We start from the raw sequence: 26,379 nt of genomic DNA, 5'->3' as shown, positions 1-26,379 counted from the left end.
ACATGCCTGTTTCCAGAATCTGGGTGTTAGGCTCTTAGCAGCATTTAAGGGAGGAAGGGGAATCATGAAACAGGTAGTGAAAGGGAGTGTATTATATAGGTTTAGGTGTGGTCTTTTGTATTCATGGCAAGATTGCCTTCCAAAATGTTTGCATCTTAGGGCAATGCTATCAGAGGTGCAGATATTAGCCCTCTTGTGGGGGGCTCCTGGGAACATTTTGATAACTGCACAGGGGTTTTATGCCAGCAAGAGAAAAATTTATAGCATGTCTCCTGGGTCTTGGAGCTAATCAAGGAAACATGGGAGTGTTTAGTCATTTTCTGCAATTAGGTTGGTGTAAACATGGACCCCAATGCTTCCTCCTATTCCTTCACAAAATATGGGGTCTATTGTGAGTAATTGGCTATACGTTTGTTTATACATTTGTGATAAAAGCTGATGTGAGTTCCCATTTGAGCCACACATACTGTAGATTCAAAGACAGTTAGGGAGTCTGAAGGGAGCAATTTGGGGGTTAATTTGTGGAAGAAATTTGTCATTTGCCTATAGCTTCAAATATGCATGGGAAATCCACCATGGTATTGCCATAGTTGCTCTAGGGCAGCGGTTCTCAACCTGGGGGTCGCGACCCCTTTGGGGGTCGAACGACCATTTCCCAGGGGTCGCCTAAGACCATCGGAAAACATATTTCCGATGGTCTTAGGAACCGAGACACCGCTGCTCTGTCTCGCGATCTGTGGGCGGGATGATATGCTGCCCCTGTAACCTGGCCACACCTCCGGGATCACTCAACAGCTCCGCCTCCTCGCCGCTGATTGGCCACCGGAACTGTAGCTCAGGAGAGGCACACAGGCGGCCAATCACCGGCGAGGAGGTGGAGCTTGGAGAGGAGGAGCCGAGCGGCAGAGCGCGCAGATCGAAGAAGATCGAGGGAGCTGCAGGAGTGAGTGAAGAGGAGAGAGGCCAGAGAAGGAAGACAGCTGACAGGTAAGTGCAAATTTTGCTTCTGCAGGCTGTAGATGGGAGAGGGAGAGAGCGAGCCCAGGCTGGAGCAGGGGTCAGCAAGGTAAGTATCATTGGTGTCAGTGGGAGGAATAGTGCCCCATCATTTGTGTCACTAATACCAACGATGGGGCACTATTCCTCCCCCCACTGACACCAACGATGGGGCACTATTCCTCCCCCCACTGACACCAATGATAGGCACTATTCCTCCCCCCACTGACACCAATGATAGGCACTATTCCTCCCCCCACTGACACCAACGATGGGGCACTATTCCTCCCACTGGCACCAATGATAGGCACTATTCCTCCCACTGGCACCAATGATAGGCACTATTCCTCCCCCCACTGACACCAACGATGGGGCACTATTCCTCCCCCCACTGACACCAACGATAGGCACTATTCCTCCCCCCACTGACACCAACGATGGGGCACTATTCCTCCCCCCACTGACACCAACGATGGGGCACTATTCCTCCCCCCACTGACACCAACGATGGGGCACTATTCCTCCCCCCACTGACACCAACGATGGGGCACTATTCCTCCCCCCACTGACACCAACGATGGGGCACTATTCCTCCCCCCACTGACACCAACGATGGGGCACTATTCCTCCCCCCACTGACACCAACGATGGGGCACTATTCCTCCCCCCACTGACATAAACGATGGGGCACTATTCCTCCCCCCACTGACACCAACGATGGGGCACTATTCCTCCCCCCACTGACACCAACGATGGGGCACTATTCCTCCCCCCACTGACACCAACGATGGGGCACTATTCCTCCCCCCACTGACACCAACGATGGGGCACTATTCTTCCCCCCACTGACACCAACGATGGGGCACTATTCCTCCCCCCACTGACACCAACGATGGGGCACTATTCCTCCCCCCACTGACACCAATTATAGGCACTATTCCTCCCCCCACTGACACCAACGATGGGGCACTATTCCTCCCCCCACTGACACCAACGATGGGGCACTATTCCTCCCCCCACTGACACCAACGATGGGGCACTATTCCTCCCCCCACTGACACCAATGATGGGGCACTATTCCTCCCACTGATACCAATGATGAGGCACTATTCCTCCCACTGACACCAACGATGGGGCACTATTCCTCCCAGTGATACCAACGATGGGACACTATTCCTCCCACTGTGTCAGGGCAGGGCTGTGGAACGGACAGGTAGGCCTAGTGGCAGGGTAACGCACTGGCTGACGACAACCACCACCAACAGACTGAAGTCCCTCAGGGCGCGGAGTCTAAGTCCCAGGCTGCCCTTCACCAGGGCCCCTGATGGTGGGGATGGACTTGACGCAACCAGGGACCAGGTCGCGGCCCCCGAGACACCCCAGCTGCAGTAATGGCCGCCGCCAATGGCGTGTAGTTGGTGAGAATGACAATAGCGTAGTCAGACAAGCCGGGTCAATAACAACAGGACAAAACAGTACAGAACAGTAGACAGAGAATCACAGGTCACGGGCCGGGTTCAGCAACAGAAGGTCAGATCAAAGGGAAACGCAGAGAATGGTCTTAGTCACAAGCCGAGTCAGAATACCAGAAGAGTCACGAGCGTATACACAGAGCTGTAGCAAGACAAAGACACAAGACACAAGTGCAAAGAGCATGTGCAGATCCCAGGCTTATATGTACTCAGCCACACCCCTCTGGGGGATGGACCTCAGAGACCTGAAGGCATAAAAGATTCCCATCATGCTCAGCAGAAATCCAAGATGGATGCTAGCACATGGAGTAACATAACCTCTGGGAAAAGGTAGGACCTTGACACACTGACATCAGTGATGGGGCGCTAGTCCTCCCACTGATACCAATGATGGGGCACTATTCCTCCCACTGCAAAATTACAGTTCTGAAGTAGCAACAAAAATAATTTTATGGTTGGGGGTCACCACAACATGAGGAACTGTATTAAGGGGTCGCGGCGTTAGAAAGGTTGAGAACCACTGCTCTAGGGGAAGGGGGCATCCAGTAGGGCCTAGCTTAGAGCATTTAATATTTCCATCTTTATCCCAAAATTTAAATAATGTGGCATCTTCTTCTGGATTGTACCAGGGATAACTCCCAAGAGGGGACAATAGTGAGATCGGGGATTGCCTTTTTTGGTCAGCTGATTCCAAATTTTCAGTGTAGCAAACGTTTACAGGGATGTCCAGCTAGACAAGCCTTTCAATGTCACTGGGAATCATGGTGCCCCCCATAAGGTTATGGCCTGCATTAGACTTGTCTAGGGAGACCCAGATTTTATCTATCGTGGCATGATGCCAGTTAAGTATATGGACCAATGCCATGGTTTAATAATATAGGTTAACATACGGAAGACCTCCTTCCTCTTTGAGTTTACACAGCACTGAATAAGCTAGTCTAGGTTGTTTACTATGGCAGACAAAGGTTGTAACCAGTCTGCAAATTTGTTGACAAACAATGGTGGTAAGTCTATGGGCACTGTGTATAACAAGTACAATAATCTCTTAAATATGTTCATTTTAATAACATTAGTGCACCCCAGCCACGTGAAGGTAGAGTTTTGCCAGCTCTTCATGTATGCCCTGCATGTGTAGAAGGGTCCCATAATTATGAGAGTAAAGGAGCCTGGGATCACGAGATACATGTGTGCCTAGGTAACATGTGCTCTTTTCATGGAGAGGTTTCTCTTTTTACGATTTTTTTTTATTTTGTATTCCCAGCAATTTGACACCCTAGTTGGAGAAGGCGGTGGGCAGATGAGTGGAGGACAGAAGCAGAGAATCGCCATTGCTCGAGCTCTGGTCAGAAATCCCAGAATCCTTCTTCTTGACATGGCCACATCCGCTCTGGATAATGAGAGTGAAGCTACTGTCCAAGAAGCTCTTGATAAGGTATTTTTATTTTGGAAGTTAACTGCAAGTCTGCGAGAACTAATGTAAAGCACATTTTTGAGAACATAATATTAATTTTCTTGAGCAAAACACAAGGCATAGATTCAGCTAGGGCAGCCCAGTTGAATACTGTGGGCTGTAGAATCACAGTTGGACCACTACACACACAATAAGTGCTTTGTTTCTTCAGGTCATGTTCTCTTTCACTGCACATTCTGCTTCAGTCTGTCTTTGTTGAGGGACTATTAGTGGCTTAACATATAGACCTCAGATATAATAGCCTATAGTAATGCATTGGAAAATGTGTAATTGACAATGTGTAGCACAGTTGGAGTTTTCTATGCTGCTAACAGAACACTCATCGCCCATAATGCTACAGCAGGTTTTTTTTTTGAAAAGTAGATAAAAAGTGTCAATTGGATGTACTTAATTTTGCTTTTATTATGTTTGCTGTGTTTTCTTTTTCTCTTCAACTTCCACATATAAATAGAAATAATTTAAAAATATCTAAGGCTAGATCACTGTGCATGCAATGAAATCTCATGATGGAGAAATCTATTTAAAGAAGATCTCCAGTTTAATGGAAAAGCAGTGTGCTTTTAATATTCTCCTCTTCTTTAGTCCCCCCCCCCCCCCCCCGCTGCTGGCACCTCCCTCATGCCGAGTGTCCCCAGAGCAAGAAGCTGGTTATGGGGGCACTCAAGCAGGCTTGCTCCTGAGCTGCTGCTCTGCGTGTCCATTCACATCAAGAGCCATGGCTTGGCCCTGTCCCCTCTCTGTCCTCATTGGCTTACTGGCTGTGATTGAGAGCAGCAGGAGCCAATGGCTCCCACTGCTGTCTCAGTGCCTCACTGAGGAGGCATAGTCCCTGGAAAGCTGAGGCTCTCATGCACATTGTTTCATTGCAATGGGGCTCAAGCAGAGGTGGACTGACCATTTGGAAACTGCCCGAGGGCCCGGGGTCAGTAGGGGGCCCCATGGGATGCCCCTGGTACCTTTTTCATAGGCTTTTTTGAGTTTGGGCAAGGACACAGGGGCCCCATGATCCCCTATTCCCTGGGGGCCCCATGAGTTGTCAGTCCGCCCCTGGGCTCAAGTAAGTATTGAGGGGGCTGCTGCACACAAAAGGTTTTTACCATGAAGGTAAAAACCTTGAGCCTTTACAACCACTGTAGAAAAGTCAAAGGTTAGATGAGCTGGACCTGTATTTTAGGGCAAAAACCCAGGGACACTGGGACCACCTCAAGTCTTTTTGCAATAATTCCTGAATATGAAAGAGTCCCTGTTATACACTGCATTGAGAATCTAATGCAAACATTTCATGTTCAGGTTCGTTTTGGACGTACCACCATTTCTATTGCTCATCGTTTGTCCACCATCAAAAATGCAGATGTAATTATTGGCTTTGAACGTGGACGAGCTGTGGAAAGAGGAACACATGATGAACTGCTAGAGAGAAAAGGAGTTTATTTTACTTTGGTGACATTACAAAGTCAAGGAGATAAAGCTCTGACTGAAATGGAGAAACAAGGTATGTAATGCTTTCTCATGAATTTCTACAATGCCTACTTGATATTAAATACGTCACTTGTTGATTTATTTTTTTACATGTACTTATATAGCGCCGTCAATTTACACAGTGTTTTACATATATATTGTACATTCACATCAGTCCGTGCTCTCAAAGGTGCTTGCAATCTAAATTCTCTAACTCACATTAGCCAGTTAACCTACCAGCATGTCTTTGGAGTGTGGGAGGAAACTAGAATACCTGGAGGAAACCCACGCAGGCACAGGGAGAACATGTAAACTCCAGACAGGTGGGGTTTGGGTTAAATATTGGTTTTAGGACAAACACAACAGGCCTGGATTTAGAAATGGAGGGCAGCAGCCAAATTAATAGCCAAAAAGGACCTAGGGGGTCTGCCTACAAATCTACACTACATTGCCAAAAGTATTGGGACGCCTGCCTTTACACTCACATGAACTTTAATGGCATCCCAGTCTTAGTCCCTAGGTTTGCAGCTAAAACAGCTTCAACTCTTCTGGGAAGGCTGTTCACAAGGTTTAGGAGTGTCTTTGGGAATGTTTGACCATTCTTCCAGAAGCGCATTTGTGAGGTCAGGCACTGATGTTGGACGAGAAGGCCTGGCTTGCAGTCTCCGCTCTAATTCATCCCAAAGGTGTTGTATCGGGTTGAGGTCAGGACTCATGAAATTTTCCAAAATGTCTTGGTATGATGATGTTTTAAGAGTTCCTTTCACTGGAACTAAGGGGCCAAGCCCAACCCCTGAAAAACAACCTCACACCATAATCCCCCCTCCACCAAACTTTACACTAGGCACAATGCAGTCAGGCAAGTACCGTTCTCCTGGAAACCACCAAACCCAGACACACCCATCAGATTGCCAGACAGAGAACATGTCTCCACTGCTCTAGAGTCCAGTGGCGGCGTGCTTTACACCACTGCATCTGCCGCTTTGCATTGCACTTGGTGATGTAAGGCTTGGATGCAGCTACGCGACCATGGAAACCCATTCCATGAAGCTCTCTATGCACTGTTGTTGTGCTAATCCAAAGGCCACACAAAGTTTGGATGTCTTTAGCACAGTCGGTGACTTCTGCACACTGTGCGCTTCAGCATGCAGTGACCCCCTCTCTGTCATTTTTTGCTGTTGTTCTCAGTTGCTTCCACTTTGTTATAATACCACTAACAGTTGACATTTAGTAGCAAGGAAATTTCATGGATGGTCTTATTGCACAGGTGGCAACCTATCATGGTACCACACTTGAATTCACTGAGCTCCTGAGAGCGACCCATTCTTTCACAAATGTTTGTAGAAGCAGTCTGCATGCCTAGGTACTTGATTCACCTGTGGCCATGGAAGTGATTGGAATACCTGAATCCAATAAATTTGGTGGGGTGTCCCAATAGTTTTGGCAATATAGTGTATGTGCCATTCTTGTTTCATTCTAATACCACAATGCCTTAACAATATTCGCTAATACAGCCAATTATTAGAAAGGGTGGCTAATAAGGCATTTCTGTACTGAACCAGACCAATCCAATGTATTTTGTTGTTAATATGGTAATCCTGGAACACAGATGCCGGTGATGCTTGAACACCTTTCTTATTGCATTACACAGAAAGCATTGCACAGGCTTCAGGAAGTGCAAGTCTACTGCCCTATTAGGCCTCCTTCGCGCGGCATTCTGATCAGGTCCACCTGTCAGTTTTTCAGGCAGACCTGATTGGGAAGTCTTTGCATTTCTATGGACAGGCAGTTGTAAATGGACTTGCATTGTTTACACCCGCCTACCTATCCAGTTAGCGAAGAACAGAAAAAGTGAAGGGTATCCATTCTCTTCCATTTAGGCAGACCAGATCATAGGGTAGTTGGGTGCAAACAGACGTCCATAGAGGGCTCTGTCGGTGTTTGCTTTGCTCCAATCAGCAGAGCATCTGTGAGCGGATCCCCTGCTGATCAGAACAGAATTGGCCCCATGTGAAAGGGACCTTAATGATCCAGTATGGAGTGTTATGTGCTTATTCAGCATAGGATTTCAGACTGAATTCACTTTCTGATTTTAGCAGTTTCTGTGTTTACTGGATATCATTAATAGCTTAAGAATGCTGTCATTTATTGCTTACAATTGCGGTTTAATTTGAATATAACCATAACTATTGATTGTAACAAGGTAACCTAGTCTAGGTGATGTGATTAAGGCCCAGCAATAGATGACATGCCTTAAAGCAGTTATGAATTGTGAACGTCAGAATCAGCAAACAGTTCATTTATTTTAACTAAAGCATACTTTGACATCAGTGCCCTAGGTGCACAGCTGTAGCAGTTTTGGATTTCTGTGACTCTAAAATCAGAAGTGCCACAGACTCCTCTTGTTACAATTACTAGGTGTGTATATGTTCTTCATAATATTACTATACTCCTAAATTGAACTCTTATTGTGGAGATATAAAACAGACCTAAATTCAAAGTTTACATAAAGTTTACCGTAACAAGTGGGGTCATTCATTTTCAGGAATACTACAATTAATTCTCCACGTCAGTATAGTGGCCACTGTCATCTCTATGACAGATTTTTGGCTCATTTTTCTATTCAGACCGTCTTATTGCTGGGAAAATGTTGAAAGGCATAATGAATGCCTTGATTTGCTGAAATAATGTGCTTTATTTTAGTACAGTCAAAACAAGCATTGCTCTGAAAGCCAGGTTGTACTCACAAAATAGATATACGAGTCGCATAGATGTTGTGGCTCTGTTTTCATATTTCATATAAACCCTCCATGTCATAGTTTTATCTCATCTTTCCTGATACAGCAGTTGTGTAGTGTTACTAACTATGATAGTCCAGTCTAATAGGAACCAGAATTAGATAGTAATCAGTATTCAGTAGCAGAACTGGTCAGACACACCCCTTCTCAACTACGATTTGTAGAATGTTCATCATAGCTGGTGTTTCTGATGGATATGTTTTTTAACTGTATTTTATGTATAAATAAAATGTGTGTGTTTTTAATTTCATGTAAACTGGTATTGTGGCACATTTAAAATCCCCACATCCGATTGGAAACTTTTTTTTTATTTGCTTTTATTTTAGTGTCTGTATCCCAGCTACAGAGACTCAACCTCTCTATTTGTCCTAATAATCATTTTATTGGGACTGAAAGGAAAATCCAAAAGTTTTGAGTTTCACCAAAATAAAAAAAAAGGAGAGGACTTCCAATAGGGACACTTCTTAGGAAAACTGAGAGAGATTTCCCCTTGTCCAATGTTGTGTCTACGGGACAGGGAAAAAAAGGCAAACCTCCCTCCCCGATAACACACAGACAGCAAAAAACAAAAACAAAAAACAATAGTTTTGAGCCTTGACGACTGTATCCAGAACTGAAAAAACTAAAGTTTTGGTTTCAGCTGTTCTTTAACCCCCCTGGCGGAATTCCCGAGTGTAGCTCGGGGTTAACTTTCAGTACCAGAAGCGGTAACCCCACGCTACACTCGGGATTACACTGCAGCGTTGCTCAGGGATCCCTCCAGCATTTACCTTGTCCTGCGCTCCCGTGATGTCCCCCCTGCAGTTTTCCTGGGCCATCTCCGCCGGCCGATGCCGGCATCCGTCTTCCGCGTTCCGTTCCCTGCGAGTGTCGGGACATACGGAGGACGGAACCGGCAGGTAAATTCAAAAATGTAAAAATGTGACATTCACTAAATACACTAAAATCTGATAGTATTACATTACTGTATCAAACCATTTCACATACATTTTGTCCCGAGTGCTTTGTCTTGTGCCCTGCCGCATTTTTACTGTTCTTTCTGCCTGAAAACTGAGAAACGTCCATGGCGTCCAAAAAGCGTCCCTTTAGGTCAAAAGCGGTTTTAGACCAGCTAGAGAACAGCAATAGTAAATTAGAACTACTTGCAGAATTGAGTGATAATGATTCGTGGGGAAATTCATCATCAGACACTGAAAACAATTTTGCGACTTTGCTCAGTGATGTGCGAACTTGGCACTCTATTTAAAATTTCAGTGTTTTTGGTTTGATTACAATATTGAATTACATTTATTATCATTATATTATTATTTTTTATGATTATTTATGATATTATAATTTATGATTTCATGTTTCAAATTTTTTCTTACCTGGGATGTTTACTAGACTCTTGTTTGGACGGATTCTGAGTTATTCCTAAGAATTACAGGCCTACAATAAAAAAAACAACATATTTCCATTGGAAACAATGTACCGCTTTGAGCACAGAAATACTGACATAATCAGACTGCCAGGGAGGTTAAAGACCAACTCTGGTCAACTTTAAAATGATCCCTTGCAGTTGGCCTATGTCTGCACTGCAAGGGTTATCCACTCGCTTTGGGAAGAGGAGATCCAATGTTAGATACTTGATCTTCTGCTCCCTTGGCAGAGGACTGTCTTTCCTGCATGCTCCCCCATGCTCCTGCAGTGGGCTGTCACTCTAGGTCATTATGTCAATTGCATGGCTATGATTCCTACATTAGGCATGATGATGTCAGGGCCTTAGAGCGATGGAGCGTAGAGGAGGAGACTCTGCAGGGACCAGTCTGGCAGCAGAAAGAAGCAGAGGATCAGGTACATAATTCTTATTTTCTGTGTCCTCTAGACCTGAATGAGCAAGGGATCATTCTAAAGTTTCCCAGAGTTTGGCTGTAAATAGTGGGAATCGTTCCTGCAAACTTAGACTGGATGAAGAGATAATATATATTCCTGTATGTATTATTGAACTTTTAAAAAAGTTTACTTTTTATATAATTTTGGTTTATTGGGGAATTTTTAAAACTGCTATATTGTAATAGCTGTTTTCTTTCTGCATTTTATTTTTCATAAAAAATGTAGTTCTGCTTTGCCTGTTAAATGAGTGTTAATTCTTGCATGTTATTTTTCAGACAAAGAGAACAAAGAATTTGCAGAGCCCAAACTGGAGACACTTCAACCTTTAAAAAGAGGCAGCTATCAAGCCAGTTTACGGTATTATCACCAAATGGGTTTTGTAAAGTTCACAGGCTACTTCAACAGCAAGCAGGGAGACGTATGCTAACTAAGTGCACGGCTTTGATTAGTATATTTAGGAGTCACTGATGAATAAACTCTTTACAATTGATTATTTATATACAGTATATACAGTACTTAGGCTATTATGACAGTGATGAAATGTAATGTCTGATACCTGATACCTTACAATAATATCTAGGTAAAGGGAGAATTGTTTTTGAAAGGTACATTCAGAAAGGTCACATTTAAGATAAGTGCAATTATACATTAGGGTAGATTACGTAAATTAATGTATACAGACGTCAGAAAACAGGCCTTAAAGAATCTATCATGTTAGACTTAAGTATGTAGATTCTAAAAGACTCATTATTTTTTAGATAATCTACAATCTACAAATGTTTTATTGTCCACTTAACTTTAATTTAAAGGGTAACTCAACTTTAGTGGAAAATAAAGCAAATGTAAAATGACTAGTTAAGATTCGATATACAAATTCTACACAAGCCAAATTGTAAATTATATTTCAATCTGCAGCCACTGTAATTTTCTGTTACAACACGGTAAAATGGAAGTGTTTTGTGCACAGTTGGTCTAAGGGTTGCATCCAAAAATGTAATTTCCTGCTTGTGTGACTAATAAGGGTTAATCACTTCTAAAGGGATTCAGACACTTTTATCAGCAGAACACTTAAGCTTAGTACATACGATGAAAAAATAGGATGGAAAAAAAAAACATTTCCAGAGCAATCGACCGATAAAATCTGACCTTTATTACAAAGCTTTTGAGAGCTGATCACGACAATTCATATGAAATTACCTGAAGGGACAAGTATGAAAATTTTTCTTGCAAGATAACAGAATTAATGATTTTTTGTAATCAGTACAGTATTCATCTGCAAAAAATCAAGTGACCAAGACCGTGCATGCTCGGAAACGAAAGAATACATTACAATACAATACAATACAATACAATATATTACAGGAAGTTGTATTCTGTCTTACGATAATTTGCATAACTCTAGTAACCTATTTGTTTTCGATATGAGAGAAGCAAAAAAAAATGGAGGATCATACGTCCGATTTTGTCATAGTGCGCACCAGGCTTAAAGCTGCTCATAGATGGATAGAATTTTGTATGAAAATTCTCTTGAAAAAGTCATAAGAAAATACATACATACAAAGATTCCAGAACATTTAAATGTAATTTGTAATATTTTGTTTGCTTTCAATGTTTGATTTTGGAATGAATGGACTTTGCCAAATGAAATACACGGACAATGTTAAAAATTAATTTGTTCCAGATAAAATTTCCATCTTGCTAATTTGAATTTTCTTGTCACTGTGCTAGTAAACGAACTTCAATTTGACCCACTAATGGAAGAACAAACTTTCTTAAGCCAGCCATATATGGACCAAGTCTCTGTCAGTTCAGCAGGGACTAGTCAAGATTCGATCCATCTATGGGCAGCCTGGTTGCACTGAAGTCGATCACTTCTAAAGTGCATCCCTTTAGAAGTGATTAACCCTTTTTATTAAAACAATTTGTTCAGATTCATTGGTTGACTTTGGGACAACCGGCATGTTGGCTTTTATTCATGCAATCATTGCCAGCGGCTATAGCTGTCATTGATTTCTACAGGCTGTCTACATGCCCTTGCATGGAACACCTGTGCATTCTGGGAGGCTGAAGAAGGTTCTTTGGCATGGGTGTACAGATTGGTATGTCAGTGTGAATGAATCCTAATATTTTACAATATTTTAGGGGTAGACATACTATGTAGCTAGACAAGGACCCTTTGGAACTTGGGATATGGGGCCAATTTACAGTAGATGTGGGTCAGGCAAGTGCCAAGACCTCTTCACCTTTCACATAGACATAGACACTGCTCACTTTTAGGGCAGATGAGGAATGGAAAGTTTTCTGCGTAATGTCCTGAACACAATTTTGAGTGTAATATCCAAGTGGTGTCAGGCAGTTTTTTCACACCCTACCTGACCACCACTGAGACATGTAGAATGCTTTTCCCTTTTACTTTGAACACCACTTAGACAGGTAATGAACATAGTGTTTGCTGTCTACCAATTGGAAGGAGAAATAGTTTGTGGTGTCTCAAAGGCTACACTTCCATCAACAGCTATTTACCTACCTGTCCTTACCTGTCTACTAAATAGTCAAATAGGGGGCACAGAAGCCATTTGGTTTCTCTGCCCACCATTGCCAGTGAAATATAATTTTATAGATTTCTTCTGTATCCTTTTGAGCTATTAACACAAATAAAAACAATTTATATACAATTTGTATACACTATTATACAGCTAAGAGATGTAGTGAAATCTTAAGCGTGTTTAGTGCTTAGACATAAATAAAAACATTTTCAGTATGCCAGGAAGCAGCAATAATGGAGGTGGCCTTAGTATACAAGACTAGAAGGTGCTCTGCCTGCATGTCCCCAGAGGCAGAGAAAATCTCCATGAATGACAAAGTGGACAGTGCCTTGAAGCACATCAAATGAGCATAGACCAGGAAAAGATTTGATTACACTGTATCTGGCAACTTTCTCATTTCCTGGGCTCCAACTTTACTGTGCGATGTTTAAAGTGGAATATCAGGGGTTTTTTTTTTTAAGTTAACCTTTTTGGATGAAGATAGTTTTTGCAGACCAAGTGAAACACTGCTCTTACTATAAGGTTTCTCAACTGAATGTAGTGCTGCAATTTTTTTTAATGTAGGGGTGTCAGACTCAATTTCATCGCTGGTCCCACAAAGGGCCGGTTGTATCTGTAAGACTATATAAATATATCTATTATTTACCATATTAAATAATTGCCTCTGCATTTAATATTACTGGTTTAGTAATAACCTAAGACTGAGCAGTCTCCAATAAAGCTTCTTGTGGATGATACCAGCGGTGTGTGACCCTTCTCAACTGGCATAGAATTGTATTACTTTCATAACAATTATAAGCAGATGTCCAGACCACCTCCCCCCTCCTTACGTCAGATGTCAAGAGTCCCCCCCCCCCCACCATCAAAAGTTAAGAGTCCCTTGTCCTCTCGTACATCACAGTGCACCCCTCCTTACCTTGTGCTGCTGTTGGGAAGAAGCTGGGGGCTGAGCTGAAAAGCAGTAAGTGCAGGGTCTGGAGGAGGACCAGAGGAGGACAGGAGTCAGCTACCAGAGTCTGCTGAATGCTGAGACTAGGGGAGGCAGAGACAAGTGGGTGCTGCGGCTGCACACAGAGGCACAGGGTCTGTAGGAAGAGTTCTGTCTTTCTCTCTGCTGATGACTGATGAGACGGGTGGGCAGAGACAAACCTCTCTACACCTGCACAGAGAAGTGCAGGATCTGGCGCAGACGTTTTTTCTATCCTCTCTGCTGCCAACTGCTGAGACAAGTTTGGAGAGGTGCAGAAGAGGTGCGAGGACAACATGAAATGGCCTAATGGGCCTTGTGTTTGACATACGAGTCTTAATGGATCAAATTAGATCAGATTAGATAGACCCAAAACATACCCTACAAATTCTTAGCATGCCCTGGCACAATCATGTAGTAAATGTATTTGTTTATTCTTCCTCCAGTGCCTCTATACGTCAGCGCTCAAGATCTCAGCTGTCCAATATCGTCCCTGATACTCCATTTTTGACAGTAGGGGATACATCTGAAGCTCTTCAACAGTATGAGGACTTAGGCGGAAGTAAAAAGGTGAGTTTATGCCAAGAGACAAGATGGATATTTCTGGAAGTGGGTTATGTAATGACCTATTAAAAAAATATATCTCATCCATTAGGTGATAAATGATGTCATCCTGACACACTACTAGTAGATTTTCGTAATGAGTAGAATTTCCCAAATGCCACACAGAAATTTATTAGAAATGTGTTCATTCGAAATTTTCCACACTGTCTCTTCAAATTTTCCCATGACTATGACTGAAAATGGTTGTTGACGTGACCTAGAAAATAAAACAAATGTCCCAAAAATGAAAGATACAGTGTTTCTAAAGGCAGAAGGTTTTTTTACCTTAATGCATACTATCTAATAAGGATAAAAAAAACCTTCTGGATGCAGTCCCCCCCCCCCCTCCGCCCCCCATACTTACCTGAGCCCCATCTTGATCAAGCGGTGTGCATGAGAGCAGCGGCTCTGCGGGTCTCTCCCTCCTCCTTGGCTCACACAGCAGCGGGCTCCATTGGCTGCTGCTGCTGTCAATCACAGCCAGTGAACCAATGAGGAGAGAGTGGGGGGTGGGTCTGCACAATGATGTGTGTGAGAATGGACAATACAACAAACAAGAGATCCCTGTGCTCAAATCCCAACAGCTAGTGCATGCATTTATCCATCAGGTGCTAAAGGGGTGTAACCACATATTAACACTAGAAATTCTGAGGACTCTCTGCACACTGGTATATACCCTTTCAAGCAGACTATGCAATAAATAGGGATATTTGGTTCACACATATTGCAATACATGCTTAAGCTGGCCAACTGCGTCAAAGTAATCCCTCTATGGCCAGTCCTACTCTGCTCTGCCTATGCAAATGCTACTGTGGACACAATGCTAGCATAGGGGAAAAGACACAATGGGGAGAGACTAGCCATAGAGGGATTACTTTGACGCAGTTGGCCAGCTTAAGCATGTATTGCAATATGTGTGAACAAAATATCCCTATATATTGCATAGTTTTCTTGAAAGGGTATATACCAGTGTGCAGAGGGTCCTCAGAATTTCTAGTGAGAATGGACAATGTCCATTCATGGGATAGCAGCTCGGGAGAAAGCCTGCTCGAGTGCCTTCATAGCAAGAGGCTTGCTATTGCGGGCACTCGGCAAGGTGAGAAGCCAGGGACCACAAAAGAAGAGGATCAGGACTGCTCTGTACATTGCACAGAGAAGGTAAGTATAACATTTTTGTTATTTTAAGGGAAGAAAATTACAACCTTTAGAATCACTTAAAAACAAATCTACTAGCGTATGGTCATCTTTAGGAACGGGACAATATGAAAATAGATTTTAGAAATAGGAAGTCACAACATGGGTCTCCTGTTCCTTTGGGTCTAGTAGCAACTGTAAACCATGTGATCTCTTTGCCTACACATGAGAAAATTGTGCTTTTTTCCGTTGTTTTGCTGAAATAGTGATATATTTGTAAAAATTATGTAATTTACTAATCTTCAATGCCTAAGTGCAGCCGAAATACAAAAATCAACATATAAGACATAAGTTACAGTCGGTAGGATGCATCCTTGTGTTAGTGCCTCTTCTGGTGAACTCCTCCATCTATGCAAACCCCACCTCCTCCACCATAATCTTTTGATGCAGTAGGGATTAATAGAACTGTGGGAACTGTCACAGTTTCTCATCACGAGTGCCTGGCTACGCCCACTCTTTCTTAACAGCTGCTCCATTCATGGAAGCCAGAGCTTCTATAAATGAAACAGGATCTTTGAATAGAGCTGGTTGACCTATAAATCATCCACCCTGTTCTCCATTCATAGATCCTGTTTCATGCCAGAAAACACATCAGCACAAGGGACACATTCTACTGACTGTAAGTTATGTCCCTTTTGCTGCTTTTTGTTTGTTGTTTTTTGGCTGCACTTAGGTGTTAACTATTCTGTATTTTATGAGCTCATTGATTTTAAATATTTAAGGATTACTCTGCTTTGTTTCAGGAAGGAAATATTGCAGATGAAGATGACAATATAGAGCCAGCTCCAGTTGCCAGGATATTGAAGTACAATGCTCCTGAATGGCCGTATATGTTACTGGGTTCATTTGGAGCCGCTGTGAACGGCGCTGTGAACCCTCTCTATGCTCTCCTTTTCAGTCAGATTCTTGGGGTAGGTACTCTTGTCTTGCTAAATAGCTGATCCAAAAAACACCCAGCTGGTAATAATATATATATAAGTAATACAGTTCTGACAAATATATATACAGTATGTGTCATGAATAAAGAAACCAGAAAACATGTAAAAACCCAAGCAGTGTCCCCAGAGGGCAATGCAGGACTAAAGCAGTCCATGCATGGATTGATAATAATAATTGGTAGAAAGTTTTAAATGAAAAACTAGAGAATATTCCCAGAATATTTGATATCCATGACAACATACTCCCTCATCTATATGCCAAAAACATTTTCAGTAATAATCTTGAAATGAATAATAATAATAAAAAAGAAACACAGACTGAAAATTGTTTGTCTCTGGATATCATTGTACATTGAATGTCAATTTACTGTAGAAGTGACCAAATACATACTAAAGGAGCTCTTAGCACTCTCAGGAGAAACCCTGGTTGAGAAAGGCTTACACAAACAATGTAACCTTATGTTGTGTCGGTTTTATTTTTCTACAAGTGTAAAGACAAATATTTTATATTGTTTCAACATTTTTAACTATTTAAATAAAATCTTTATGTTACAAATACACATTCATTACATGATGAATCCATGATTATTAGTGTCTATTTATAAAACAATTTGCATAGCATTTCATCAAGTGAAGTAACAGATGCATTTTTTTGTGCAAATTAACCAGCAATCACTCATTAGTTTTTTGGGATTTTTCATACAATGCAAAAAGTTTTGGCTGTTGTGTGAATGGGGCCAAATCAAATGTTCTTAAGGAATTTTCTATTTTGGTAAAATGTTCTTTTAGGCTATTTCTCTTTTGATCGAATGTTCTTGTTATTATTTTAGGGTATTTTTTATTGAATGTTGCTAGGCTATAGTTTTAGGCTATTTTCTTTTCTGGTCAAATGTACTTAGGATATTGTTTTAGGCTATTTTTGATTACATGTTGTTAGGCTATTGCTTTAAACAATTTTCTCTTCTGGTCAAATGTTTTTAGGCTGTTGTTTTAGGTTTTTTTGGTTGAATGTTGTTCAGCCATTGTTTTAGGCTATTTTCTCTTCTGGTAGTATGTTCCTTAGGCTGTTGTTTTATGTTATTTTCTTTTCTGGTCAAATGTTTTCAGCCTGTTGTTTAGGCTAGCTTTGGTTGAATGTCATTAGTCTATTGATTTAAGCATTTTTTCTTTCTGGATGAATGTTATTATTATTATACAGGATTTATATAGCGCTAATAGTTTGCTCAGCACTTTATAATATAAAGGGAGACAATACAGCAACAATACAGTTCAATACAAGAGGGATAGGAGGGCCCTGCTCCTTGGAGCTTACAATCTAAGAATGTTGTTAGACTATTGTTTAGGCTATTGTTGGTAGAATGTTGTCAGGCTTTTGTTTTCTGGTCAAATGTTCTTGTTCTGTTGTTTTAGGCTATTTTTTTCTTCTCAATTAAATGCCCTTAGCGTATTAGAGAATATTACATTCATCCCGTAAAAGAAAACTTAAATATCAGAAAATAACATTTTGCATATATTAAAAACAGTCACAAGTATATTATTCACGACTTTTGTACAAATACTGATAGATTCATACAGCAATTTTTTTATAAAGACCCCTTCATTTGCAAAGGATGCAAACCTTTATCTAGAGTGCAAAACATTTACTAAGCACTTTTTTTTGCTTTGTTATGTTTTATCACCTTTCATAGATAATTAGATGTTCCAGACTTATCTGGAAAAGTACACTTATTATTTTTCAGACATTTTCTCTACCAGATGAAGAAGAACAAAGGAATCAAATTAACGGCATTTGTATGCTGTTTGTTCTTATCGGCTGCGTATCTCTGTTGACACAGTTTTTACAGGTAATTATTTTCAGATCTTCAATCTAAAAGTAGTGCAGGAGATTAAATTCATTCATTGCTTCTGATTACCTGTTATTGTGTGATTTTCCAGGGCTACACATTTGCCAAGTCAGGAGAATTGCTCACCAGAAGGTTGCGCAAAATTGGATTCAAAGCTATGCTGGGCCAAGAAGTTGGATGGTTTGATGACCCTCGAAATAGTCCTGGAGCACTTACAACAAGGCTGGCCACAGATGCATCACAAGTACAAGGGGTAAGAGTCATGAAGAGTCTGAGTATACAATTGGGTAGGATTGAGGCAGAGACACACATTTTCATAGTTGCATATTGTACCACTAAAAGCAAATACAAAGGAGTCAAAGAAGCAGAAGCTTGATTTGTTTTTTTTTAATTGGTACTAAATGCAAAAATCAAAATTACGTATATGATGCAGTCTGTAACTAGTATTAACAAAACAGTCTTTGATTTTCCTGTAGCTTATTTTTTTTACATGTTGATCTAGCCAGTAAGTCTATTTCCTTTAATAGACCAGGCTGTCCAGCAAAAGTGGCAGTTAGGGGGTTAAAACAAAGGCATCCACATTGCTCCTCCACAGATAGAGGTGATACCCCAAGACAGGAAGTGTGTTGCTGATACAATCAATAGGTGAAAATAAAGGGGAAAACACGAAAGCAGAAAATGAATGCATCAGCTACATCTAAAGATTGGTAAACTGCAATCTTTTACATTTTTGTTTTTGGGCTTAGATATGGTTTAATACATATGGCATTGTACTGTACGCAGTGCACTGCATAACTTCTGCACACACTTTCTGAGAAACATTAAGTTAACAATCTATGCCCTTACCATTTCTCACATATTCATCTGAACAACTTCCTTCCTCTTACATAAAAAATTGAAATGACCACGCAGGGCCCCTTTATCAAAGGAAAGTAACTTGTCACAGATAAAGGATGCTGCACAATCCAGAACTGTTGACTATGCTTATTGTGATGATTCTGGATCTGCAATAATCTAAATTCTGTTTGTAGGAGGTAGGTGTGCTAGTGAATCTTTTATTGAATGTGTGATGGAACCATTCATCTTGTCGCTATAGCACTCAGTATAAGTTATTTGGCTTTATACTGAATGGTGTGCAGCTGTTACATATTCCTTTCCTCTGCTAGAACCTGTACAGAAATGTAAGAGCTGTTACTGCTCTCTAGTTTTCAGAAATCTGAATATACATTATAGCATTTTAAAAGCTATGTTTTTTTACTGTATATTTTTTTATTACATTTTACAGTACTTTAGTACTTTACTTCTTTTTAGCTCAAATTTCTAATGACCAGCAATCTTCAGCTGTTTACTACCTTTAAACATTATTATGGTTCATTTGTAGTCAGGCTTAGGTGTCATGCAATGATGATGGTCCATGAGAATCCAGTGTTTAGGTGCAGGTGGAAAGCCCAGATGCACTATCCAGCCCTCAATGCTGGCAACCTGTAAAAGCCTATAAGAGGATGACAGATGCTGTGGCTGGATGGGGCTGAATGGTGCACTAAGCGGTACTATTAAATAAACAAATCAAAAATGCAGCGCAACAATATAAATACAAAATATAGTACTAAACAATAAATACGTGCAAAAACAAACGACTATGCTTGTGAGAATCAATGTGTGCTATACCAGACGTCTAATCAATACATGCATATACGTCTCCATAAACTGCACATAACCAGTGCTCTACATGAATTGTGCGCACAGATAATGAATAATTGTCCTTAATAGTGAACTGTCCGTTTAAATCTTGAATATCAGCACGTGGACTTGTGTCGTCTATATCCCATAAATCTTGATCCACTTAGAGTTGGTGTATGTGGATCACAATGTATGGCAGCAGACTCTTGTTGACCATTGGAAGGATAACTGGCTTTTGTGTATTTTCCTTTCCCATAAAGAGTGAATTAATATCCAATTTACATAGAAAACAAGTCTACCCCAAGAAAACATCAGCCTATTCATAAGCAGTAACATGTCACTCTCTTTAGAGAGCTTTATTGTCACATTTCATACGAAAAAAAAATTTAGATATGAGTGTAGAAAAACTTTTAATGCCATGACCCTTCAAAGCACAGTCCAAGCAGATATTTCAGATTCGGCTGTAAGCAAGCTGGTGAAGTCAACTGCTAGCTTTAAGGAAACCTGTACTGAAGAAGTGTGGTCACTAAAATTGTTGTATCTGTTCTGAAAATGTTAGTTGCCTTGCTAGCATGCTGTTCCAATGGCTTCACAGATGTGGAACAAGTATGAAGATTAGAAGGTTATGAGTAGTAGCCCCCATATTTCTTTAAGTACAGACTTACCTTAATATACGGTATCACTGATGCATTCTGTTGAAGAGATTTAAGAGTCCCGGGTCCCAGTTCTCACCCTCTTTGAATATTACAAGTGGTTCTTACTGTTCTTATTAGAGTTATTACTCATAAATTAGTCATTACTTACCATGAAGAATCCACCCTGTGTGGTCCTGACACATAAGTAGGTCATATAGTAGGTCTACAATGCCCGTGTATTTACAAAGAAAGGCTATGAAAATGTTTATTCTCATGAACACTGATTTATTTGTTTGTTGGTGTTTGCACATGTACTAGTACTAACAATACATGTACCTGGATTACAGGCTACTGGATCACAGATTGGCATGATTGTAAACTCTCTCACCAACATCGGAGTGGCTATTATCATTGCCTTCTACTTCAGCTGGAAACTGAGCTTGGTCATCACATGCTTTTTGCCCTTCCTGGCATTATCAGGGGCCCTCCAGGCTAGAATGCTTACCGGATTCGCCAACCAGGACAAACATGCAATGGAAGCAGCAGGCAGGGTAAATCTGTTTTTTTTATCTTAAAAGTAGAAAGTGTACCTGTCTTCTCATTAAAGCAGACCTTGCAGCTAAATGCAAGGTCCACTTTTTTAATGGGTTCCCCTTGCTTTTTCTTGCTTTTACAGCATAAAAGATATTTAATAAAGATCTGAAGGGGAAAAAAACTAGAGAGTATACTTATCCTTTCCCTGTAGTGTCTAGCTGAGTGTAACTTCATCCTCCTTCCAACAAGACTTAGGAAATGGGAAATACTCCTAGAGAACACTCTCTTGCTACATTTGTAGTGCTCACCATTCCCCGGATCTCATTGGCAGGAGGATGACATGAACTTGTGCACACCAAAGTTTTGCTTGTTGCTACGTGTCGCGCATAGGGCAGCCTATTCACTTCAATGGGCTGCCCTGTGACTGACAAATGCACCAAAGAAGCTCCCACATGTTCACAGGCTACAACAATGCTACAAAACACATGGTGAAATATGCGCCTGTTAACTGCGTTTTTTGATGACATTAACAGTTATTGGCAAGCAAGCACAGCGCGTGTGTGCAGCGCTTTTGTCACATATTTCCAAAATGTAAGGCAGTACACGTTTCCAGTGAGTTTTACTCTGAGTTCAGGAAACAAAAAGTGTGAATGGGGCCTAAATGCATGTAGGTACAAGCACATTTAAATGCAGGAGAAAGTTTGCTTATAATTCTCAGATCATTTCCTCTGCATTTAACTAAAATAAAAGTGTGAATGTGTAGCTACAGGTCTTCTCCTCACGCGCTCACTGTTTGAATGGACAATGAAAGGCGACATAGAATACTAATGACTTCATTGCATCTTGTACTGCTCTTTCCTGCACCAGTCTGAACTCTTTAGTACATATACCGCAAAAGGCTGATGCCCAGTTAATCCCAGGTACTTACACTGCATATATTAAAAAACAAATTTAGTGATTTAATAATGCTTACAGTGCTTCTTTAATACCTGCCTGGAGGTCAATTTTATGATGTTGCAGGCCTATCTTACACAATCAGTCAGAGTACTTTACTTGAGGATGAAAGTGAAAATCTCATCATGGCTCTCATCTGTGTATGCATTTTCATAATCCTTTTTCCAGTGTAATCATAGACCTCTCAACAGTAAATCCTAGTCTTTCAACTCTGACCACCCTGTGGGCATAAAGTGGATGGTACTCTATTGCTTGTTTCTCACTGTGTAGAAAGAAATAGTGATAGATATTACAGTTCAAAAGAAAGCAGAATTCTTTAATTGATGTTTGCATTATTTCTCATTAAACCAACAGAAGTGTCAATACATTGCATACATTTATAAAGGAACAAAGCACACTCACATTAATGTCTATCCAGAAAAGAAGCTTACAATTGATTGCCCCAATCACAATCATACATACAGATACATATACTCATGTTAATTTGAGTCAGGACCTGTGTCGTCAAACCGAGGCCATCGACACAAGGCCCAAGTCTGCTATCAGCATGAGATGCTTCTGAGATCATTCAGATTTCATTAACCACTGTGTAACGGAACCAGACCCCAACTACACTAGGGTATTTTCATTAGACTCCCTCTTCCCTGTCCGAACACAGATCCACGGACACCACCGCTGACCATACAAGACAAGACAGCACCAGACTTGTATTAAAACAGGAAATGGACTGCTTTATTTTAACACAGACACAATATATATACAGAGGGCGGGGCAATACATTTAGTAACAAGAGACATCAATAGACACCTCCCACCAAGCCAATACACATAAACACATCCCATAATAGTTTGTTCCCAAGCAAGACACACAATAGAACAATGGGACCACATGGTAGTAAACAATGAACAACTCCCGCACCCAACCTATACATGTCTACACAATATCAGGACATTTCACCCTGTACCCCTAACAGGCACAGGGTGACTTACACATAATAGAGATATGAGGAGCTGAGACAGGGGTCTCCCCACCTCTCCAAAGGGGGCTCTGTTCCATGGACCCCCCACCCAAAGTGACTCCCATCACACACTGCATTTGATCTGCCCATCAGCGCAGACCTTTATACTTTTAACCTGTCCATTTAAATTTAAAAAACAGGGGCATCTAGAGGAGGTCCTTGCAAACATTAAATTCCTCAGTGGGTTCCTGTAGGAGAATGCAAAACCAACTTGAAGCAGGTCAAATGTAGGTCTGAAGATGGTCAGCTACAAGTTAATTAATTAATGACCTCAGAAGAGTTTCAAACTGATTTTAAACTGAGGCCAGCAATGCAAGCCCCAAGCCCGTCGACACAAGAAGCTAAAAGCAGTAAAGAAAGACAACCACTACACTACTACACAGCTCAATATACAGGCCTCGTTAACACATGCAATAGTGCCTGTATAGCATAAATGGGACTTTTATTCACGCATCGCAGCTTCCAGTAATTGTGTGCAGAAAACCCATTGAAGTCTATTAGAATGCAGCAGTTGCAAGGACACGGCCACTGGTCCAATTGTGACAGGCATGCAGGTGCAGGAAAGTGTGCATTCAGGGCCACTCTCCGAAGTTGGGATGCAGGAAAAAATGCCTGTTCATGCTATACGGGCACTGTCGTCCATGGCAACAATTCCTTATACTACATTTGTATATTTATATCTGCTATGGTGATGCCACCACTATGCATGTGAAGGTGTGAAAAGTTGAATTTAGAAGGTACTGTATAGCACTAACACCCTGTTGTTGTTCCACATGTTTCATAACAAGCCATTAGGTCGTATTTTAACTATTTTTAAAAGCAGCTTAAAGGTTAATATTATCAGTTTAATTCTGTTTCCTCAGATTTCCAGCGAGGCTCTTGGGAATATCAGAACCATTGCTGGAATTGCAAAAGAGAAGCAGTTTATTGAAATGTATGAGGAACAGCTAGAAGCCCCCTACAGAGCAGCAATCAAAAAAGCCAATGTTTATGGACTGTGCTTTGGCTTTGCTCAGTGTATCGTTTTTATTGCAAATTCAGTGTCTTACAGATATGGAGGATATCTGGTAGAGGCAGAAAATCTCCATTACAGTTTTGTGTTCAGGTACTTAATTCATTTAAACATGCTGAGTGTTCTAAAGATGCAACAGTGCCCCTGCACAGAGAGTAGGCTACTGTATTGCTGTGGCACCAGTGGAGATCTGGGAAACCAAGGGCAGAAATCTCACAGAATCAACTGAAATTGCAGTTTAGAGTGAAAAACAGATAATCCCCTTAACAAAACAAGAAGACCTTTGTCTTTTCAGAGCACCAAAGCACTGACATATGAGCTCCTTTACATGCTTGCAACTCAACCCATGCTCCATTATCTGCAGGTGTTTTAGAATGTCATCTACTATTGGTTAAAACACTAAACCCAGCACACAGATCTAAGGTACCACAGTTATTAAAATAAAGTAAAAGAAATACTTTAATTGTTGTACTCGCAAATAATGATGAGCAAATCTGCCTAGATTCTATTCACCTAGGTTTCAGGGATTCTTACTCAAAATTCAGCAAGCCTGCCCTTAATCCTATTAAAGTCTATAGGAGGTGAATCCTATTGTTAAACTCTGGACATTTTTAGAGTTAATAGGCAAACTACTGTCAAATAGTATGGGAAGTGGAACACTACCACTGCAAAAAAATAAAAAAAAAACATATTGGAGAGAGAATTTGCCAAAATGTACAAGAAAAAAAAATACAGGCAGGTGTTTTACTATAAGAATTAAGAGGCTATCAATGATACAGTAGCATAAAATTGGCCAGCAGCAGTACAGCTTTAACCCGGTATTATAGGCCAAAATGAACTAGAGTCAAAGGCAGGTGTTTTACTAGAAGAATTAAGAGATTGCAGATGATACAGTAAAATTGTCCAGCAGCAGGACAATTTGAATGAGCAAGGTTAGGCCCAAATTTACTAGAGGCAAAGAGCAGAGGCTGGGGCTTTGCCACAAAAACTGAAATACTGCAAATGATACAGCAGTGTAAAACTATCCAGCAACAGGACTGTTTACCCGTAATTGGAGATAATAGTCCTAACTGATATATCTTTATTTAATCTATGGGGACAGAGGGTGCCGTGAATGTGAGTGATATAGCTGCTGATCACTTTCACAGAGTGAAAGAATGTTTGGTATCTATATACTCAATGCATCCTCATCTTTTATATTTTAACCAAAAATTGGTGTTATATTGTGTGTTTTTGCACTAACATTCATTATATTATATTTTTTCCTGAAAATGTGTGTTTAAAAAACTTTTGCACAAATATCATGAGATATAAAATTTTGCAACTGTCACTTTTTTATTCTACGGGCCTCTGCTTTCAGAAAATATATAATGTTCTGGAGGTGTAAGTAACTGTATTGCCAAAAAGTACGATTTTTACATGTATGCAAAAAATAAAAACAATTGCTCTGGAGCCGAACTAGTTAAAAGGAACACGTTGAGCATCTCAGACTTAAAAAGGCCCTATCAACATAAAATTAAAAGAAAACAAAGCACAAAAGAAATGAAAACCTCAAAATACCACCCCCTGAAATAAAAGCCCATTTTTTTTAAAGAGAGGCTTTGCAGCAAAGAAAAAAAATTGCTATGGACTGACCTTAATCTCCTCCTATGCAGTTCATATGCAGTTGTTTAGCCTTCTGTATGTTTTCCCTATAACTACTTCCAATTCACTGACTCTATGGCAGCTCTACATCCCCCCGTTTTATATTGAGGAGGATTGCTTTACCAAAAGTCTTCTTATTGGCTTTTCTAAGCCTGTTGATTATAGCTGCAAGGCTATGCAGTGCATTACGGTTCAAATAAAAAAATCTTCTGGTTGAATCTATTTTTAACTTTACTGGGATTGTGAAACTCAAACCTGCAATCTCAGTCTCAAATCCCATCTTGATTAATTTGCTGTAGAATTTGGCTGCACTGTTATGTAAGACTGTCTTGTACAATATAATTCATCAAGTTGTCCTTTCAAATAAATGATATGTTTAATTCCAGGGTGATATCTTCAGTTGTGACCAGTGGAACTGCCTTGGGAAGGGCATCTTCATATACTCCAGATTATGCCAAGGCCAAAATATCTGCTGCACGATTTTTTAAACTAGTGGATCGTGTTCCAAAGATTTCTGTATACAGAACTGATGGAGAGAAATGGGTAAGAAGCATTTTAAAAATACTTTCCATTTCTAATCCATTTCATAGTAAAACCATTTTCTACAGCAGGTAAACAATACTGCTCAATACTGCTTGGTCATTTCCTTTCTTTTTGCCTCTCCCTGGACAGTGAAGGAACAGCAGCATCCTGATGAGGTCATTACTCTCCTCTCTCCTCCTGTCAGATCACGTGAATGCTTC

The 26,379-nt window shown here is 40.8% G+C and overlaps 1 protein-coding gene across 1 annotated transcript in view; it reads left to right on the top strand.

Moving 5' to 3' along the window:
- LOC149470828 (bile salt export pump-like) overlaps nucleotides 1–26,379 on the top strand; it is a 132,182-nt gene that overhangs the window by 94,596 nt on the left and 11,207 nt on the right. The window contains exons 16-25 of the mRNA XM_089660342.1: nucleotides 3,730–3,900; nucleotides 5,230–5,431; nucleotides 10,343–10,424; nucleotides 14,027–14,150; nucleotides 16,121–16,288; nucleotides 18,055–18,159; nucleotides 18,251–18,412; nucleotides 20,822–21,025; nucleotides 23,844–24,085; nucleotides 26,023–26,179. Of these exons, the coding sequence (XP_089516468.1) occupies nucleotides 3,730–3,900; nucleotides 5,230–5,431; nucleotides 10,343–10,424; nucleotides 14,027–14,150; nucleotides 16,121–16,288; nucleotides 18,055–18,159; nucleotides 18,251–18,412; nucleotides 20,822–21,025; nucleotides 23,844–24,085; nucleotides 26,023–26,179 (1,617 nt within the window). The remainder of the gene's footprint in view (nucleotides 1–3,729; nucleotides 3,901–5,229; nucleotides 5,432–10,342; nucleotides 10,425–14,026; nucleotides 14,151–16,120; nucleotides 16,289–18,054; nucleotides 18,160–18,250; nucleotides 18,413–20,821; nucleotides 21,026–23,843; nucleotides 24,086–26,022; nucleotides 26,180–26,379) is intronic.

This window comes from Staurois parvus, unplaced genomic scaffold, assembly GCF_062004578.1.
Source record: "Staurois parvus isolate SC_StPar_1 unplaced genomic scaffold, SC_StPar_1.0 ptg000031l, whole genome shotgun sequence".
Taxonomy (NCBI): Eukaryota; Metazoa; Chordata; class Amphibia; order Anura; family Ranidae; genus Staurois; species Staurois parvus.
Note: the sequence above shows the minus strand (reverse complement) of the source record. Positions and strands in the feature narration are given on the sequence as shown.